Raw genomic sequence first — 12,736 nt, forward strand, 5'->3', positions numbered from 1 at the left:
AGTAGCTTTTATAGACCATGAGGCAATGTGTAAGCAGCTTACTGACTATGCTAATTTAATGAGGCTGATTGGTTCATGCACTCTAGTTGCTGGGGGGAAGGCAGATTTCCGAGGGACATGCCTCGGCGCCATCTTTTGGGTGGAACCCCAAAGGCCTTATAGTTAGAGAGGTTTTCCTACATCTAACAAGGCGTCAGCAGCTTGCCCACAACATCTAACTGCCTTAGTGATCTACTCTCTCTACTTTATTATCTCATTAGCAATCTTTAATTGCATTTTTCAAAAAAGGTTCATTATTAGAATGGATAGCTTAATAGAAAGTAAGTAATTACATCAATTATTTTTTTCAGGGAACATGTAATGTTTGACTGAGAATAATCCTTGTTTTAATAATATTTACCATAATAAGGAAACATTCCTAAGTACATGTGAATAGTTAAATTTTCTTATGTCTTATAAACAATGAAAAGAAAATGTTTTGACTGAGAAAAATAAAATTAATGTATTTAGGGAAGTGGCTGTGGCTCAATCAGTTGGGCTCCAGTCTACCCTATGGAAGGCCATGGGTTTGTGTCCCAGGGCCTCCTTGTGAAGGCAGTCTGGCCCATGTGCCATGGAGAGGTGATGGCCCTTGCACCATGGAGAGCTGGCACAGCAAGATGATGCAACAAAAGGAGACAAGCAGATACAGAAAAAACACGCAGCAAAGGGACACAGAGTAGAGACAGCAAAGAAAGGAACAAGCCACAAAGAGGGGAATAAATAAATAATCTTATTAAAAAATCAGTGTATTTAAAAATTTACTCTGAAGAAATAATCAGAAATGGTCACATATATTTATGTACAGAAGTGTTCCCAATGTTTCCAATGTTAATAAAAGCGAAAGGAATGGAAACAATCAAAATGTTCAATCAAAGGAAGGGAAGATAGTAAATTCATTTTGTATGATGGAATAAAATGTATCCTTTGAAAAGAGTGTTCTCAGTATTTTAAAGCTAAAAGTAACGATTAAAATTAATATATAGAAAAAAACTAGAATGAAATACACTGAGAAGTAGCATTGATTCAGTGGGTGATTTCATTCTTCTTTTTATCTCTCTGCATTTTCTTAATTTTATTGCAGTGAAAATGTATTACTCAGAAAAAAATAACATAGTTTTAAAAAAATTTGACACACTGAAGTGCAATATTAAGAGGGAGATATTGCAGAGCCAGTTAGAAATTAGCTCACTCTGACACAAGGATCAGCAGTTTTAGCAAGTTTTAACCAGGTCTCCATTTATTCTCACCCACCAGCCAAGCAAATCCACACAAGAGCTTCTGAGCCTGAGCTCTCTAGGCCTATTGAGTGAGAAGCCGTGGTCTCTCTGCACACCTCCCCTCCACTGCCCAGGCTCCTCGATGGCCTACATAATTTGACATGGCCCTGCAAGTCGACAAGCCCATTAAGATGTTCTCTGTACAATCTCATTATGGTTACTTTTTTCTCATTGTATTGTAGCTGTGATGCCCTTTGAAATGAAAAATCAAACATATGTCACCGAATTCATCTTCCTGGGATTTTCCAACCACCCCAATCTACAGGGGCTCTTTTTCCTGATCTTCCTGGTCATTTACCTGACAACTCTCCTGGGGAACATCCTCATAATAACCGCCACCAGGGCCAGCCCTGCCCTCCACACTCCAATGTATTATTTCCTCAGTGGCTTGAGCTTCCTGGACATCTGCTACACATCCACCACCATCCCAGTCATGCTGGTGAACTTCTTCCGGGAGAAGAAGACCATCTCGTATGAGGGCTGCCTCTCCCAGATCTTTTTCCTCGTGACATGTGCTGGCACTGAATGTGTCTTATTGGCTGCTATGGCTTATGACCGCTATGTGGCCATTTGCCACCCACTTCAATATCCAGTCCTCATGAGCGTGAAGGTCTGTGTGTGTTTGGTGACTGGGTCCTGGCTATGTGGGCTGGTGAATTCCATGACGCACACAGTGCTGGCAGCCACCCTCAGTCTCTGTGGGCCCAACCAGATCAGCCACTTTCTCTGTGACATCCCACTGCTCCTGAAGCTCTCCTGCTCAGACACCTCTGTCAATGAGTCTGTGCTCCATGTGGCCAGTGCTACCATTGGCCTGAGTCCCTGCCTCTTTACTGCAGTGTCCTACATGCTTATCATCTCTGCCATCCTTAGGATTCCGTCTACTCAGGGCCGGAGCAAAGCTTTCTCTACCTGTGCCTCCCACCTCACTGTGGTGGTAGTCTTCTATGGAATGGCCAATCTCAACTATGACCAACCCAGTGAAGGCTACTCCCTGGACATGGACATCCTGGTCTCTGTACTCTTCTGTGTTATGACCCCCATGCTAAACCCCATCATCTACAGCCTGAGAAACAAGGAGGTCAAGGGAGCCCTACAGAAGCTAGTTGGTGACCATGGGACTAGAGTGAAATAAGTGATTAGTTCAGAGTTTTACATTGTGGAGTATTATTCCTATTCAGAAGAAGATATGATTATTCTGACTAGAATTCCAATAATTCTCTCACTATACAGCATCTCTTGACAGCTCTTGTAACCCATTCCACCAGGACAAAGAGCCACACTAAAGTGAGCATCACATCCATTGTGATCTCAGGTACTCTTTTTCTCCAATCCACTGATATTTATTTTTTATTTGAGAAATTGCAAGTTCACAAAACAACCATGCATACCATACAAGATTCCCATATATCACCCCACCACCAATATCGTACATTTTTTGACACATTTGTTACAAATAAAGAACATCATCATCATATTACTGTTATCTATTCTCCATAGCTTATATTTGGTATATTTTCCCACAAACCATCCTATTATTAACACCAGGTATTAGTATTGCGTATTTGTTATAGCTCACATTTGTACTGTTAACCACAGTCCATCATTCACCATTGGGTTCACTGTGTAATATGGTCCCCTGCCTTGAACAATCCATCCAAAGTATATACTCAGTGGCTCTCAATTTCATCACAGTTTTGTTATCATCAGTCTGTCCATCTCAGAACATTATCCTTACTCTAAAAGGAAAAATCCCAAACCCTCTTCTACCCTCCCCATTATTAAACTTAGAATTGATATAGTAACTTCTTTGCCATTACAGCAAAAATATTACAATTTTACTGTTAACTATAGTCTATAAGTTACATTGCTTGTATTTTCCCATTTATCACCATGTTCTTAACACCTTGTAATAGAGGAACATTCTTGTATTTGAACTATTAACCAAAATCATCATCTACCACCAAAATCACTGTTATTCTCTAGATTTCTTTCCATTGACATTAACGTCCCTAGAATACCCCTTTCAGCCACATTCACACATAAAATGGCAGTGTTAGCTATATTCACTATAATGTATTACCATCGACCCTATCCATTTCCACACATTTACAATCTACCTTATTAAACATTCTACATACATTCAGCATCAACTCCCCCTTCTCAACCCACTTTCTATCATCTCCTAGTAACCTATACTCTGGAGTTTAACTCCATGAGTGTACTCATTATATTTAGTTCATACTAGTGAGACCATACAATATTTGTCCTTTTATGTCTGGCTTGTTTCACTGAACATAACATCAACATCCATGTTGTTGTGTGCATCCTAACTTCATTTCTTCTTATCACTAAGTAGTATTCCATTGTATATACATACCACATTTTGTTTTTCCTTTCATTGGTTGATGAACACTTGGGTTGTTTCCATCTTTTAGCAATTGAGAATAATGCTGCTATGAACATCAGTACACAAATGTCTGCTCACATCCTTGCTTTCAGTTCTTCTAGCAATGGGATTGCCAGCAATGGGATTGCCAGATCATATGACAGTTCTATAGTTAGCTTCCTGAGGAACCGCCAAACTGACTTCCACAGAGGCTACACCATTCTACATTCTGACCAACCATGAAAGAGTGTTCCTCTTTCTCTGCATCCTTTCCAGCTCTTGTAGTTCTATGGTTTTTTAATAATGGCCATTCAGTAAGTTCTCTGGTTTTTTAATAATGGTCATTCAGCATGAGGATTCCAGTAAGGTGTGAAATGATATCTCATTTCTAGGGCACTGATATTTTTTAACACTTTTATCACACACACACAAAACCCTGCACCCTTTAGCAGTCATTCCCCATTTCTTCCAATACCAGCAGCCACATACACTAACCTGCTTTCTGTGTCTGTGGATTTCCTTATCTGGAAGTTTCATGTAAATGGAATTATACACCATGTGACCTTTTGTTTTTGGCTTCTTTCATTTAGCATGGGCTTTCAAGGTTTACCGATATTGTAGCATGTATCAGTACTTCTTATTTTTTATGTCTTTTTTTTTTCTTTACTAGAGAAGTTGTGAATTTACAGAAAAATCATGCTTAAAATAAAGGATTCTTATTTACCGTGCCACCAACACCTTGCATTGGTGTGGGACATTTGTTGCAATTAATGATAGCACATTTTTATAATTCTACTATTAACTATAGTCCATGGTTTAACTTAGGGTTCACTGTTTGTAGTGTAGTTCCCTGGATTTTTAAAAATATTGTTATTCTTTTACCATATAAACAATCTAACATTTCCCCTCTTTTTTTTTTAAGTGTAATCTTTTTTTTTAAAGATTTATTTATTTCTCTCCCTTCCCCCCCCCCTGGTTGTCTGTTCTCTGTGTCTGTCTATCTGCTGTGTCTTCTTCTTTGTCCACTTCTGTTGTTGTCAGCGGCACTGGGAAACTGTGTTTCTTTTTGTTGCGTCATCTTGTCATGTCAACTTTCTGTGTGTGCAGCACCATTCCTGGGCAGGCTGAATTTTCTTTCGTGCTGGGCGGCTCTCCTTACGGGACGCACTCCTTGCGCGTGGGGCTCCTCTACGTGGAGGACACCCCTGTGTGGCACGGCACTCCTTGCGCACATCAGCATTGCACATGGGCCAGCTCCCCATGGGTCAAGGAGGTCCGGGATTTGAACCACGGACCTCCCATATGGTAGATGGATGCTCTAACCACTGAGCCAAGTCTGCTTCCCACATTTCCCCTCTTAATCATATTCAGATGTATATTTCAGCACTATTAATTTGGAAACCACATATTCAAAAGGATTAATATCCAGAATATATAGAGAAATCCTTCAACTTAACAGCAGAAAAGACTAACAACCCAATTAATAAATTGACAAGACTTGAACAGATATCTCCCCAAAGAAGATTTGCAAATGACTAGAAACACATGAATAGATGCTTAACAGCATTAGCCATCAGGGAAATGCAATTCAAAGCTTCATTATTTTTAAGCCTAAATAATTGTCCATTATATGTATATTCCACATTTTATTTATCCACTCATCAGTTAATAGATTTTTGGGTTGTTTTCATTGTTTGGGTATATGAATAATGCTACTATGAATATTCATATGCTAGTTTTTGGTGGACATATGCTTTCATTTGTCTTGGGTATATCCCTAGGATAAGAATGGCTGGATCACATGGTAACTCTATGGTTACCCTATTGAAGAATGGCTGAAGTTTTCCAAAGCAGCTCCACCATTTTACATTCCCACCAACAACATATAAGTGTCCCAATGGCTCTGTCCTTATTAACACTTCTTATTATGTCTTTATTATTATAGCCACACTAGTAGGTGTGAAGTAGTATCTCAATGTAATTTTTACTTGCATTTTCCTGATGGCTAATTATTCTAAAGCACCATATTTTCTTTACATGTGAAAATAACCCAAGAAGCTAAGGGATTTTTGAGGTTTTCAGATTTTACATTTGACACCGTCTTATCTTTTTTCATAATTTTAGTGCAGTAATATACTTCACGTTGTTCAAAGTGACAGCCTTCTCCCCATGCTGAAGGCACCACAGTGTCCTACAGAGCTGCTTGTTTGCTGTTTCCTCCCCTTTACTGGTCCCCAGCATTCACTGGGATCACCAGGCTATAAGCAATAGCAGGACTAGGAACCAGTGGATATCAAGACCTAAAAGAGGCTTAAGGGGAACAAAGGAAGCACAATGACCAGGTGAGCGCCCCTAACTAAGTGACTGAGTGCTAAGATAGCAGGAGTGCTATCAGTCCTGAGGCTCCAGGTACACCAGGCAGCATGAGGAGTCCAGGCCATAAGTCTGATCCACGGGCTCCAGGCCAAAGGCAGTGAATACCCCATGATGAACGGAATCCAACCAAATTAGCCCATACCCACACTTGCCTCTTCTTTCCCTAATGAAGGAGATGAAGCCAGTCTCACAGGCTTCAGACAAGTACAGATACTACTAGAAATCCTGTACTGAAATTCACCCAGTGATGTCCCAAAAGACATAGGAAGCTGATCTCTTCCTTGTATGCTGGGAAAAGATGTTTGCCATGATCTTAATGAATCCAAGAGAAAATTAATTGCTCTTCATTTCTCTAGTTTCTGTTCAGGCTCTTGCCCTTGAGTTGTGTTTGTACTCTGAGGAGTCCCAGAACAGCTACTTAGAGAGAGATTCAATGGATATTCCCAAAAGGTCACTCCAGAGTCATTTATAAATGGCCTGCCTAGAAAATTGAATTCATGGAGAGATCAAAGAAGGAGTTTTGACTTCCTCATTGATCCAGGCAGCTCCTAGAATGGCAGGTCTCCCTCCGGATCCATGGCAGACAGCAGCTTTATTTACAAAGAGCATACACTCCAGCCTAGGCTAGTATACACACAGTCTAATGTAGTAGTAGAAGAAAACCCCACTACTAAAGCCCCAGATTCAAGGCTTTCAACAAGAGTGAGTGGTAAGTAGTTTGTTTACTTACAATCACAATTGAGAAAAACTGCCCAGTGAGAGAACATACAATATACAATATTATAACATATTGTAACATATTATCATTACCATTCCATTCCATTCATAAATTTATCTATCTTTTTGTACATGTATTAATTTTTACAACAGTATTCATAGAACCAGTGTAGATTGGATGTTAGGGGCTATTTATTCCAAATCCTCAAGGGACCTGAATTCCTTAAATGAAATAATAGAAATGGAAAATTTGTTCATGGTGAAAATAATATAGAGTGAAAATTTTTGCCATGCATTACAGAAAGCAATAATTTTCAGGGAGAAACAAGAGAGTCACATATCCAGCATGATTTATTTTACTATGACAGTAGGGACACATAAAATATTAGCTTAACTCCAATTAAATTTGTACAACACATATTTGAAAACTTTTTCTTTCACTAAGCTGGGTGCTCTCATTTTTGTGTGTAATACATTGATATTTGCCAAGTGCATTACAAACAATTTAGTAAATGTGAGAAGGTCATGAAGCTTCTGAATCATTTACTTATTTACTTTCCCCACAACCCCTTTTAAAAGAAATAACTAAAACTTTTGGTTTTTCTAAATGGCTTCATTCTCACTCATTTGCTTCAGAGGTGATTTGTTGATTGGAAAAGGAAAAAATAGAATTCTGCTCTCTGGTTAGCAACTGAATACATATTATGAAGTGATCTCCATTGGGAATTACTTCTCTTATGGAGAGGAGAATGCTAGGACCACTGCAGGTCAAAGAGCCATGGCCCCACATTTATGCCCTCATGGGTTGTTATTTTTCTCAGGTCATACAGATAATTATTCTGGAACCACTGATCAGAAATGTTCTCTCAAATTCAGCTGACATGACCCTTCTCAATCTCTTCTTTCTCTGTGGGTCTGGCCAAGGTTTTGGATTTTTAGTTTTCCCTGCTCCACTGGCTTCAAGCCAGGCTGCCAGTGAGCAGATTTTGTGCCCCACACTTTTGCTACCCATTCATTCAACTTCAATAGACAGAGAGATCAGTTGCCATTGGGAGTGTCAGACTCCATGATGGCACGGCCATGGACTGAGGTACCCTCTCTCAAGGAAATGCCATTAGAGGCCAGCACTTCCCCCTTGCAACATACACATTCATAAGAGAGGACCCAGATTTTGACAGTAGCTCCATGCTTGACATGGCATAATCTGGGGAAGGGGTGCATGTTCCTGTGAGAATCCTAAAGGCCACTCTCTTTTCTAACTTGAGACTAAATTCAGTGCTTAAGAAATGCTGATCTATGTCATGCTGCCGTGAATATTCAAATGCAAGCTTTTGGTAGACATATATTTTCATTTTTCTTGAGTATTTCTCTAGCAGTGGACAAAGGCAGAGACAGATGCTGAGAAACGTTGCCTGATAAATACCACATGATCTCACCCTGGCTCCAGTCAAGGCTGGGTTTAAGTGGTGGAAAAGTTTTTTAAATGAACCAAAAAAAGCTAATCATTTGATTCTTTTTATAATCACCATCTGGAGAAACTGGTTTTACTTGAGTTATTAACTTTCTCTATTGGTGCTGAGTCAACTGAATTTTCAAGAAATTAAAAACAAACAGAGGGAAGTAGATGTAGCTCAAGGGATTGGGCTCCTATCTACCATATCGGAGGTCTAGGGTTTGATTCCCCTAGCCTCCTGGTGAAGTAGGCTGGCCCCCACAGCAAGCTGGCCCACACGGAGTGCTGGGCTGTGCGGAATACTGGCCCGCATGGAGAACTGGCACAGCAAGATGACACAACAAAAAGTGACACAGAAGAGAGACAATAAGAGATGCAGCAGACCAGGGAGCTGAGGTGGTGCAAAAGATTGAGTGCCTCTTTCCCATTCTGAAAGATTCCAGGATCAGTTCCCTGTGCTTCCTAAAAAAAGACAAGCAGACACAGAAAAACACACAGCACATGGACACAGAAAGCAGACAGTGAGCACAAAACAACAAGGGGTGTGGAGAGAAATAAACAAATAAATCTTGAAAAAAAAAGAAAACAAATAGATATTTCTCTATTTGGTCCTCTTATTTTGTTCATCTTATTCCATGGAATGTTCTTTGTATGACATTAAAGTAGAAAGATTACAGTGTCAAAGTCAAATGCACCTGAATTAAATTTCAAGCTCTGATGTTAGTAGTCATGTAACTTCAAGCATCAATTTTCTCACTTGCAAACTTTAATAAAATACCTTTCATGTAGGTTTCTTCTGATAAATAGATGAGATTGTGGGTTAAAGCACACAGAACAGTATCTGCTACATAGTAAGTACTCAGTAAACAGTATCTATGATTGTATTTGGCTGCTTATTAATGGAATCCCATACTTTGGATGGAAAGGAAGCTGGGACCTTTTGTTGAGCTGGCTTATTTTACTTGGTCAATTGTTAATGCATATAAATAAAATATTGGAAGAACATACATATAACTCCAACAGTAGTGCTGGGCAGAGTGGTATGCAGATGAACATATTCCATTTTCGTTTAACATAGTTTTTACTTACATAATCTTTTTCAGTAAGTATGTGCTACATTTGAAATTAAAAATGCGGTAAGAGGGAAACGGACTTTGGCCCAGTGGTTAGGGCGTCCGTCTACCACATGGGAGGTCCGCGGTTCAAACCCCGGGCCTCCTTGACCCGTGTGGAGCTGGCCCATGTGCAGTGCTGATGCGCGCAAGGAGTGCCGTGCTACACAGGGGTGTCCCCCCCATAGGGGAGCCTCACGCACAAGGAGTGCACCCATAAGGAGAGCCGCCCAGCGCGAAGGAGCAGCCTGCCGAGGAATGGCGCTGCCCACACTTCCCGTGCCGCTGACGACAACAGAAGCGGACAAAGAAACAAGACTCAGCAAAAAGACACAGAAAACAGACAACAGGGGGAGGGGAGGGGAATTAAATAAATAAAAATAAATCTTAAAAAAAAATGCGGTAAGATTTTTATTTTTGAAATATAACAACAGACATCTCTGTAAATGCCTTGCAATATCCTGTATAACTATATTTCAAAATAAAAATTAAAAATCTATAAGTAACAAATAATACACACCCACAAATGTGCAGATATGTATATAACATACTATTGGAGCCAAGGAGGCATTCACTCACGTGGAATGTTTACCATCCCAGAGAAGGTCATAAATGCTAGAACATGAATACACTGAAAGGTAGCATTGATTCTGTAGGTGGTCTCATTCTTCTGTATATATTTCTGCATTTTCTTAAATTTTTGTAATGAAAATTTATTACTCAGAAAAGGTAAGATAGTTTTAAAAAGAATTTGACACACTGAAGTGAAATATTAGAAGGGAGAGTTTACAGAGCCAGTTAGAAAGGAGCTTACTCTGACACAGGGAGTAGCAGTTTTTAACAAATTTTAATAGTCTCTATTATTATCCTTTATTCTCACCCACCAGCCAAGCAAATCCACACAAGAGCTCCTGAGCCTGAGCTCTCTAGTCCTGTTGAGTGAGAAGCGTGGTCTCCCTGCACGCCTCCCCCACTGCCCAGGCTCCTCTATGGCCTACATAATTTGACATGGCCCTGCAAGTTGACAAACGCATTAAGATGGTCTCTGTACAATCTCATTATGGTTACTTTTTTCTCATTGTGTGGTAGCTGTGAGGACCTTTGAAATGAACAATCAAACTCATGTCACTGAATTTCTTCCTGGGATTTTCCAACCACCCCAATCTACAGGGGTTGTTTTTCCTGATCTTCCTGGTCATTTACCTGACAACTCTCCTGGGGAACATCCTCATAATAACCGCCACCAGGGCCAGCCCTGCCCTCCACACTCCAATGTATTATTTCCTCAGTGGCTTGAGCTTCCTGGACATCTGCTACACATCCACCACCATCCCAGTCATGCTGGTGAACTTCTTCTGGGAAAAGAAGACCATCTCGTATGAGGGCTGCCTCTCCCAGATCTTTTTCCTCATGACATGTGTTGGCACTGAATGTGTCTTATTGGCTGCTGTGGCTTATGACCGCTATGTGGCCATTTGCCACTCACTTCAATATCCAGTCCTCATGAGTGTGAAGGTCTATGTGTGTTTGGTGACTGGGTCCTGGCTATGTGGGCTGGTGAATTCCATGACACACACAGTGCTGGTAGCCACCCTCAGTCTCTGTGGGCCCAACCAGATCAGCCACTTTCTCTGTGACATCCCACTGCTCCTGAAGCTCTCCTGCTCAGACACCTCTGTCAATGAGTCTGTGCTCCATGTGGCCAGTGCCACCATTGGCCTGAGTCCTACCTCTTTACTGCAGTGTCCTACATGCTTATCATCTCTGCCATCCTTAGGATTCCGTCTACTCAGGGCCGGAGCAAAGCCTTCTCTACCTGTGCCTCCCACCTCACTATGGTGGTGGTCTTCTATGGAATGGCCAATCTCAACTATGACCAACCCAGTGAAGGCTACTCCCTGGACATGGACAATCCTGGTTTCTGTGCTCTTCTGTGTTATGACCCCTATGTTGAACCCCATCATCTACAGCCTGAGAAACAAGGAGCTCAAGGGAGCCCTGTGGAAGCTAGTTGAAGGGTACATGTTTACAGGCAATATTAATGTCTAAATTCATGGTCTTCAAATTTTCCAAGGGACATGTAGCATAGATAATTTTAGGGAGTCAATTTCCAGATCATCAACTCTTATGTAGCAGTTTCTAATACTGATCCTCCCCAAAATACCATTCTCCTCTTCCATTTCACTAGTGTCTTTTCCCACTTTACAAAGTAAAAGAGTGCTAGGTGTTTTGTTTTGTTGTTGTTGTTGTTAGTTCTCAGCACCATCTCTATCCTTCTAAACTCTTCCTGTAACACAGGGAATGAAAGCCTGGAAAACCTATTTTCAAAACTCCCTTGCCAGCAGAACTCCATTTCAGGTTCTGCCAATAAAAGTCATACACTAGAGATTAGAGAAAAGAAAATGAATACAAAAAACTCACCTTGTTTTTCACATGGTAATATTGGCGGCAGCAGCAGATTAGCTCTGTGCCCATACTCTGGTGGAGGCAGCAGCTGTTATTTTCAATCTCCTATATTGTGCCCACAATATAAGGTCACAGAAGTATAGAATGAATGTGGGTCTATGGGGAGGTTAGAGGCTTCCCTATAGAAGGTAATAGTGATAGAGGTGGGGCAAGATGGCGTCTGAGTGAGTGCACCTCATAATCTCTCCTGCAAAGAAGCAGCTGAGTGGGTTGGAGTCCTGCTGGACCAGGCTGTTTCGGGTGTTTGCAGGGTGGGAGGTGTCCGGATGTCGATTTGGTGAGACAGCGATGGAGGAGATTCTTGTGAGAGGTGGAATTTTGGGTTTCTGACACAGAGGTCAGAAGTCGTTGGTAGAAGCCCTCCCCCTAGGGCTGGTGGACCGGATGCGGCGATCGCTAAAATCCTTGTGCTGTGGTGCTCCCAAACCCTGAGTGGGCTGTTTTGGGGGCTTGCAGGGCAGGAGGTGTCTGGATGTCGATTTGGTGAGACAGTGAAAGAAGAGATTCTTGTGAGAGGTGGAATTTTGGATTTCTGATACAGAGGTCAGAAGTTGTGGGCGGGACCACTCCTCGTAGGGCTGGCAGCCCTGCTGCTGCGATCCCTGAAGGCTTTGTTGTGCTGCAGTGTTCCCAGGCCCCGTGTTAACCAGATGCGTGGTTCCCAGGTTTGTGTCCCCTAAACCCTGGTGGCCCACACTCCAGAGACTCACACACCTTGAATCTGCAATATCACGGAATTCCCATCCCTGAATCCACTGTACCCTGAAGTTCATCTGAGGTCCTTGATTACCCTAGCCCTCACTTGGCGTTTTGTGTTGTTGTTGGTTTTTTTTCTCTCTCTCTCCTTGAACTTGGAGGAGTGTACCAGCTGACTTGGGGAGAGTCTGAGAAGAAAGGAGAGGTG

The 12,736-nt window shown here is 41.4% G+C and overlaps 1 protein-coding gene and 1 pseudogene across 1 annotated transcript in view; both read left to right on the forward strand.

Annotated features, from left to right (window-relative positions):
- LOC101439649 (olfactory receptor 5J3-like) overlaps window positions 1-2,454 on the forward strand; it is a 29,935-nt gene extending 27,481 nt beyond the window's left edge. Inside the window, exon 4 of the mRNA XM_004468971.2 lies at window positions 1,502-2,454. Coding sequence (XP_004469028.2) covers window positions 1,502-2,454 — 953 coding nt within the window. The remainder of the gene's footprint in view (window positions 1-1,501) is intronic.
- A 4,206-nt stretch (window positions 2,455-6,660) lies between these two features.
- Window positions 6,661-11,415, forward strand: LOC101440069 (olfactory receptor 5J3-like; annotated as a pseudogene).
- Window positions 11,416-12,736: the final 1,321 nt, after the last annotated feature.

Source organism: Dasypus novemcinctus, chromosome 13, assembly GCF_030445035.2.
Source record: "Dasypus novemcinctus isolate mDasNov1 chromosome 13, mDasNov1.1.hap2, whole genome shotgun sequence".
Taxonomy (NCBI): Eukaryota; Metazoa; Chordata; class Mammalia; order Cingulata; family Dasypodidae; genus Dasypus; species Dasypus novemcinctus.